Source organism: Camelina sativa, chromosome 2 (genome assembly GCF_000633955.1).
Source record: "Camelina sativa cultivar DH55 chromosome 2, Cs, whole genome shotgun sequence".
Lineage (NCBI taxonomy): Eukaryota > Viridiplantae > Streptophyta > Magnoliopsida > Brassicales > Brassicaceae > Camelina > Camelina sativa.
In genome coordinates this window covers 16,194,163-16,202,331 of record NC_025686.1, presented here as the reverse complement: position 1 = coordinate 16,202,331, position 8,169 = coordinate 16,194,163, and the positions used below count along the sequence as shown (strand labels likewise).

The 8,169-nt window shown below is 37.7% G+C and overlaps 3 protein-coding genes across 4 annotated transcripts; 2 read left to right on the top strand and 1 right to left on the bottom strand.

Annotated features, from left to right (window-relative positions):
• LOC104726411 (cysteine and histidine-rich domain-containing protein RAR1) lies at positions 407-2,219 on the top strand. Its single transcript, XM_010445272.2, has 6 exons — positions 407-597; positions 1,098-1,100; positions 1,191-1,273; positions 1,383-1,537; positions 1,644-1,873; positions 1,960-2,219. Exons 1-6 carry the CDS (start codon positions 490-492, stop codon positions 2,059-2,061), a joined length of 681 nt encoding a protein of 226 aa, XP_010443574.1. The 5' UTR covers positions 407-489; the 3' UTR covers positions 2,062-2,219.
• Positions 2,396-5,088, top strand: LOC104726389 (probable aminotransferase ACS12). 2 transcript variants are annotated; one of them, XM_010445247.2, is made up of 5 exons: positions 2,396-2,839; positions 2,931-3,065; positions 3,232-3,392; positions 3,482-4,332; positions 4,930-5,088. In XM_010445247.2, exons 1-4 carry the CDS (start codon positions 2,498-2,500, stop codon positions 4,329-4,331), a joined length of 1,488 nt encoding a protein of 495 aa, XP_010443549.1. In that variant the 5' UTR covers positions 2,396-2,497; the 3' UTR covers position 4,332; positions 4,930-5,088. The 2 variants fall into 2 exon arrangements, with proteins under 2 accessions (XP_010443549.1, XP_010443541.1); XM_010445239.2 differs by lacking the exon at positions 4,930-5,088 and adding an exon at positions 4,837-4,922.
• LOC104726403 (formin-like protein 7) lies at positions 4,415-6,022 on the bottom strand. Its single transcript, XM_010445259.2, has 2 exons — positions 4,802-6,022; positions 4,415-4,705 (listed from the first exon to the last, which is right to left on the bottom strand). The coding sequence occupies exons 1-2, from the start codon at positions 5,885-5,887 to the stop codon at positions 4,598-4,600; spliced, it is 1,194 nt and encodes a 397-aa protein (XP_010443561.1). The 5' UTR covers positions 5,888-6,022; the 3' UTR covers positions 4,415-4,597.

The following is an 8,169-nucleotide window of genomic DNA, read 5'->3' as shown; positions in this document are numbered from 1 at the left end:
AAAAAAAAAAAAAAAAAAGTTGTGGTGGATTCATTAGAGAGATTCAAATTTCTTCGAAACCGGTTCGGTTCGGTTCGCTAACCGAGAGTAAATGTTTTTTCTAACCGGTTCTGTTCAGGTCACTAATAATGCTTCATCGGCTTTCGTACTACTGTTCTGGTTTCCAAATTTAAGTGAGACTAGTATTGAAATTTCTATAGAATTTTGTACCGGTTCCCCCTTTGATTTGCTTAATGTTTAGGGGTTTTAATATTTAGGTTTTTAGTATTTTGTAATTATTACTTTTTTCATAGATAAAATTTTAAATTAATTTAGATTAATTTCTTTTTTTTTGGTAAGGAATTTAGATTAATTACAACAAACTTTATATAATTTAGATTAAATTATAAACTTTGTAATTCTCGCGAGAGATATATTCTTAGCTCCGTTGATTTTATATTCTACTCCCAAAAAAAAAAAACTTTCTCACGAATCTGGTCCACTGAGAATATGGAAGAAAGATCGGGAACGAAGAAGCTTCAGTGCCAACGTATTGGCTGCAACGCCATGTTCACCGATGAAGATAATCCTGAAGGTTCTTGTCAATTCCATGCTTCTGTACGTCTTCTCTTTCTTTTCCAACTACTCTTCCCCTTTTGATTGATTGGTGTCCCTTCTTATTTATTCAATTCGGATCACTTTGGGTTTTAATCGGAGCTGTGTTTCTGAGGAATCTGAAGAATTGTGGATTTCTTTTATCATGTTTGAAGTTGAGAAGAAGATGAAGTGTTAGATTAGGTTTTGATTAGCTGTAGATTCATATAGGTGTAATTAAGTGAAGCCTTGAGAACTGCTTTGATTCTCTAATTTATCAAATTTAGTGAACCTAAGTGAGCCTCGTTGATACAAAGGAAACAAAACTATGATTGTGTGTCTTTGTAGAAATATGGATCTTTTGACTTCGTTTAGTAGCTTAACCGACCTATGCTTGCTTGCTATACTACTTTTGTTTTCTGTCATATTCATCTAAGCTTTTAATGTTCATGTTCTTGTACTATCTTTTTCTCGGTGTGGCTGTGGATCTTCTTTTCATCAACTACCGGTTTTTGTTCAAGCAGGGAGTAAGTCAAATCTTCAATTACTGTTTATGATTATGCTTTTTGTTTCACAATCAGAGAATTAAAAGCTATGATGAATGTTCAAACTCGCAGCCGTTTTTTCATGACGGAATGAAAGAGTGGAGCTGCTGCAAGCAAAGAAGTCATGATTTCAGTTTGTTCTTGGAAATCCCTGGGTAATAATAATATTGCCTTTCCATCATCTTATAAGCTATGCTGTATCTCTCATGTAATGCAAACAACACTGATACTTTTTTCTTTTTTCATTTTTTTTTTGCAATGAAGATGTAAAACAGGTAAGCACACAACTGAGAAACCAGTCCTGGCCAAACCGGCTCCAAAACATCCTGTCACGGTTCCTACTTCATCTCCAGTTGCCAATGCTGCATCAAAAAACTCTTGCTCTAGATGCCGGCAAGGCTTCTTCTGCTCAGACCATGGTTGGTATCTTACTCTCTCTCTCTCTCTCTGGTTTAAATTCTTGTTACACATTGGTGAATGCAGGAAAATCTCTATCTTACATTGTATCCTTTATCACTCACACAGCCTCCCAACCCAAAGAACAGACCAAGCAGACCCTGAACACACCAGTACAAGCAGAAGAAGAAAAGATTGAATCCATAGCACCTCCAATTAAAAAAGTTGTTATAGACATTAATCAACCACAAGTCTGCAACAACAAAGGATGTGGCAAAACATTCAAAGAGAGAGACAATCACGAGACTGCATGTAGCTATCATCCAGGTCCTCCTGTCTTCCACGACAGAGTGAAAGGGGTGCGTAACACCTAATCTTCGCTCAGTCAGCTTCTTTGACCCTTATTGAGTTTGTGTTTAATTACATCAATGTTTTCTTTGTGCAGTGGAAATGCTGCGATGTTCACGTGAATGAGTTTGACGAGTTTATGGAAATACCGCCTTGCACTAAAGGTTGGCACAGCAGCAACCCCTCTCAGGCCGTCTGATATTATTTTTTCCCCTGAAATTTTCAATACAAAAGTTTATCACCTTTTAGTTTGATATAAGAACCTTTCAATTGACAGATATATGTAATGATTAAATGCTCATGTACTGTGTTCTGAATGCTTCCATTAAGGTCAAGTTCGGACGAAGTTTTGGATCATGATCAGGGGTTTGATTGTTATTTTCAAACCATGAGAATCTTTCAATAATTTCACCAATATTAAAAGGGCTATTTAGTTAACTATACAAACGTAGAGGCAAATTCCTAATATTCAAAAGTAATTTGCCAATTTATCTCAAAACTTTTGTATTTATTCAACACTTTGCCACACATTTTTGTCTCTCTCTCTCTCTCTCTCTCTCTTTCCACTTCGTTACTCCCAACGAACGGTTCGAATCTCTTCGACGCCGGAGACAACTCAGGCGGAGTAGTTTCCGATGAGGCTGATAGTACCTCTCCGTGGCGTAATCCAAGGCCGTGGCGGTCTCTTCGTCGGCTCTCTCATCCCTTGTTGTCTCTTTTACTTTCTCCAGCTTTACCTGAAAGGACGCCGTCCTCCTCCTTCAGACCCGACGGAGTTACCGAGAACGTCATCACGGTCTAATCTCTTCTCCCGCGGAAACTCAATCGGACGAGTTCGAGTCTCCTCTCGAGCGGCTCCTGTGGCGAAACCTTCCGATTCGCCTTACTATATTGGATTGGAGAGAGTCAAAACGGATCCGTACGATCGGATTTTGAATACGAATGGAATTATTCAGCTTGGATTGGCTGAGAGTACGGTGAGTGTTGTGATTCTCTTTTGATCTTTGTGATTGGTTTTAGAAACTTATTAATGGAGATTGCTTTTTTTTTTTTGTGTGAGTTTTGTAGCTGTGCTTTGACTTGCTTCAGAGATGGATGTCTGAGAATTTGATGGAGTCGATAATGCAATCTGATCATGGTGAATTCGATATTAGTAGTATCGCTATGTATAAACCTTTTGAAGGATTGCTGGAACTCAGAGTGGTAAGTGTAGATATAACCATTTTGTAGTGTTCTTTGCTTTGACTACAGAACTGTATTAGATAATTCGTTTGATTGATTTAGTTCTTTGTAATTTTCTTGATGGTGTGTCCAATGTCCCAAACACTGAATTGAATCTCACTGGCTCTTCTATTTGCTATTGTTTCAGGCTTTTGCTGATTTCATGTCACGGATAATGGGAGGTAAGGTGTCATTTGACCCTTCAAACATGGTTATAACAGCTGGTGGGACTCCTGCTATAGAAGTGTTGGCCTTTTGCTTGGCTGATCATGGAAATGCTTTTCTGATTCCGACGCCATACTATCCGGGGTAAGTTTAGCATACACTTCTTAGCTTTTTTACATCTGATGAAAGTGTTTGATTCATCAACCAGTATACTAAGGGGATTGAATTTGCAGCTTCGAGAGGGATATTAAATTTCGGACAGGAGTGGAGCTTATACCAGTACACTGCCGTAGCTCTGACAATTTTACAGTCACAGTTTCCGCATTGGAACAAGCTTTTAATCAGGCTAGAAAGCGAGGAAGCAAGGTTTCTGGCATCCTATTTTCAAACCCATCAAATCCTGTTGGAAATATACTATCGAGGGAGACGCTTCATGCTATTTTAGAATTTGCTCAAGAGAAAAATATCCATGTTATTTCTGATGAAATCTTCGCTGGTTCTGTTTACGGGGACAAAGAGTTTGTTAGCATGGCAGAGATCGCTGACTCTGGGGAAATTGATAAGAGTAGGGTTCATATCATCTATGCCTTATCAAAAGACCTTTCAATCCCTGGTTTTAGAGCTGGAGTTATCTATTCATTTCATGAAGACGTAGTAAATGCAGCGAAGAAGCTGATGAGATTTTCATCAGTGTCAGTTCCAGTCCAAAGGATACTTATCTCTCTGCTATCGGATGTAAAATTTATTGAGGATTACATGACAACACACAGGCAAAGGATCCGGAATAAGCATATTAGATTTGTTGAAGGTTTGAAACAATTAGGGATTCCTTGTGCTGAGAGTGGTGGAGGGTTGTATTGTTGGGTTGACATGAGCAGTTTACTGACATCCTACAGTGAGAAAGGAGAACTCGAGCTATTTGAGAAGCTATTGAGTGTTGCTAAAATTAATGCTACTCCAGGAACAGCCTGTTTTTGTATAGAACCGGGTTGGTTTAGGTGTTGTTTTACCGCTTTAGCTGATGAAGATATCCCAGTGATTATGGACAGGATGAGACAGCTTGCTGAATCAATTAGATCTTGAGGTAAAATTTGATTTTTTGGTTACTGCGGTATTGTTTTTTTATCGATAGGTATTGTTTTGGAAAGTTTGTTAGAGATTTTAGAAGATAAGAAAGAGATAAATGATATGAGTTGCGTGTTCTACATCACAAAGAGTCTGGCATTCAATCGCCTCAAATTTACTATACTGCATTTACAAGTTTCTTGTCTATGAAAAAAAAAAAAAAGAAAACAACTTCTGAAATGTTTGGGGATGCAAATTGTGAGCACCTTTGTAAGAGTTTTCTTCTAAATGAGCTTCAACCTTGGTTGGTATTTTTTCCACTCAAGTCCTTCTATCATTTTGATGCCCGGTACAAAGAGGCAACAGCTATCAGCTCCATTCTTTGTAAATTCCTGCTAGTTTGGCAAGTGTCAACAATTTAGAATCTTAATATTTTTTCATGATGGCTTTGGAAGAGACTATGAGAAAAGATATTTGAGAGGTTTTACCGTGTAAAGATTCTTCTGCTTTCTCATTTCAACAGCTCTTCTCATATAGCTTCTCCTTCGGCTCATCATTATTAGCTCCCCAAGTGTCTGTGGCGTCCTCACAGGAAAACCAATATTCATGTTGTCAGATTCTGTAGTAAGCTTCACTTCTTCATGCAACGGATGAGTAGAAACCTTAACGTCCTCAGAATCAGCAGCTTTGACCTTTTCTGATGGAAGAAGACGTGGAAAGAGCTTTTCCAAGAACGAAGCTCCCACAAGACTGGAAGCTCCAGTCATGTAACTGCTCGTACTGTCATCAGATTCATAAGCTGGCGACGATGGCATTGAGGTAGTCTCTCTTTTCAGATTGTCATCAAATTCATCCATTGCCACCACAGTACCGGATATCGAAACCGAGCAGTTTGTCTCTAATAGAGACGGCACAGAGCTGAAGGAATCACTGCTTGCGTCATCAAAGATATCACTGCTGGTTTCAACCTCACCGTACATGGGAGGAGGTGGCAGCGGTTGATCCAACGGCTCAGGTGGATTGAAATCAACAAAAGATACAAAACAAGGGTATGGTTGTCCAGGCGTTTCTTCCCAATCGAACGGAACTGAAGTAACCAGCTTAACCGGAACTGGAACTGGAGGCGGTAATGGAGTTGTCGTAGTGGTTTCTGATGGTGGATGTGGAAGCTGGGGTGGGTCATTTGAGGAATCAGGGAGAGGTTTTCCAGGCGTTTCTTCCCAGTCGAACGGAACCGAAGTAACCAGCTTAACCGGAACAGGAACTGGAGGCGGTAATGGAGTCGTCGTAGCGGTTTCCAATGGTGGATGTGGAAGCTGAGGTGCGTCGTTTAAAGAAGCAGGGAGAGGTTTTCCAGGCGTTTCTTCCCAACGGAAAGGAACCGATGTGACCAGCTTAACCGGGACTGGGACAGGTGGGGGAAGCGGAGGAGGAGAAGGCACGAAGGTGGCTAATGAAGGTTGCCAATTCTTCTTGGGGTAGCCAGGCCTCTCTTCCCATATGAAAGGAACAGAAGGAGGCTGCCTCAATTGTTTTCGAGGTGGCTTTGTTTCTTTGTGTTCCATTTCAGACATTTGTTCGTCTCTTCTACATGGTCTTCTTTATTTATAGTTTTTACGAGTTTCGATTAGTCAACGAGATATTGTGTTAATAACTAAAACCACTTTGGTTCAAAGTGTGCGTGTTTAAGGCCAACTATTTTTTGTCATGAAGATTCACCTAAACCATTTGGTGCCGTGTCACCAAACTAGCAGATCCACTTCATGCTGACTTTATAAACTCTTTTTATTTTATGTCATCATTGTCTGTTCCACTTAAACTCACAATCTAATCCATTAATCTTATCTTCAGAATTTTGTTTCAATTGAAATAACTCTTGTCATGTCAACATTTGGAGTTTTTGGTATAGAGTATGAACATAGTGGTCTTAAGCCCAAACTCAATTTTGATTTCTCATTTGGGAACACTAGCTTCTTATTTTTCTTTTTAGTTCAATCATAAATCAATCAATTTATAAGCATATACAAGTGTTTCTTTCATACACCAACCCATTAAGGCCACTGTCTACGACTACGGGTAAGGCCATTTAAGCTTTGTTGCTCTTTTCTCTTTATCTGGTAGTAATACTTTGCTGTTGCAAATATTTTTGATTTGTCAACATTCTTGTGTCTCTGAAATTCTATAGGTACATGGTTAATAACACTATCTTGTGTCTGTCCCTCATGTTTTCGATCTTAGAAAAATGTTCATAATCATTGTTGTGTTTACCTCTTCATTTGTCACTCATTATGTGTCTATGAAATTCTAGGTGTGTGTACCAAGTACTTAATTTATCTAATGATGCTCAAATAACACCTTTTGGTACGTGATACAAATTTGGTACTACGGGAGTTTGAAAAGTGTGGTATAATCTTGAAATATTAATGGTCCACGGAATGCCAACTGGATGCACATCCTCTACCAGGTTTCTCTTCTTCCCTTCAAATCTTCTCTATAAAGAAAACAACGGAACTGAACAATGGTCTATGTATATGATGTAGAACCGATCTGATCCACATAAAGCGCTGAACAAAGCTGGGATGATGATAAACGGAGTGGTATTAATAGGAGTGAAGCCATTAGACCTGATAGGCTGATACAGAAGCAAGCGTTAACTTGCTGATCATGATAACTGCTCTAAGAGTCAGCGGATACATGCATGCTTGAAGACACGCAGCGGGTCTTATAACCCACTGATAAAACATGGGATCACTATCAAACTTATCCATGATAATGGGAGTCAAATAAGTTTTGTCTTAGATTGTTTGTGACATTTATTAATTAAACCAACTCTTTAGGTTTTTTTTTTCTTGAAAATTAGCATAAATGGTGATAAAATGACGCGAATAATTCAATACGAAACTTGACAAATATTAAAAGAGACGACAATGTTTTATAAGTTCTTACAAATAAACAAACAATAATAATAATACTGAAACAACAAAAGCATAAGAAAGAAACATACGTGACAATTACCACAGCATCCCCATATTGAAAGGTCTTTTCTGCCAAGAGTGAGGCTCCATAAGTATGTGAATGATCTCACAAGAAAGCATTGAGAAGCTCCATAAGTATGTGAATAATCTCACAAGAAAGCATTGAGAAGCAAAATCTATGGCTGTATACAGCTCAATTTCCCTAAAACTAATCCATCAAAGTATTATGAAAACACAAAACTTGGTTGACTCTTGATCTCTAGCATGAGCTGGACCCATCTAACTATTGATTAGTACGTTAATAATGTAAAGTCAAATCAAAAATTTAAAGTATATTAGGTGCACTTAATATATTCGACATCTAATTCTATTCTCTAGATTCATTTCATCAATATTCATATTGAACTTTTCCTAAAAGTTTTATATTTGTTTTCTAATATCGGCTCCTCCCAACCAACGGAGTAAAGCATTGATACAACTTTCCCTGAGGAATCCATAAGTATAAACTACTAAATACACCCACTTAGGGTTCTATATAGGGACAATTTTTGCATATGAATTTTACTATGTTTTTTTTTTAAAAAGCAAAGGTTTCCCAACTTGAATCCACCAATAAATTTTTATTTAAAGTTATTGGTAAATTTTAAAAATAATTAAGATAGTTTAATACATGTGTGGTTTGACTAAATTGAATAATTCATTTTGTTCTTATCATCTTCAAATCATACAAAAACACACTTTTGAGTTTGAATCTAGAGACTATTACAAACAACTATTGTGCGATATAAGGCCTGGTTAAATGGTTTAACCCTGCTTTCATACATATTAATATATTATGAAGAAAAATACTTTTATATAATGTATATATGTAAATAATTTTA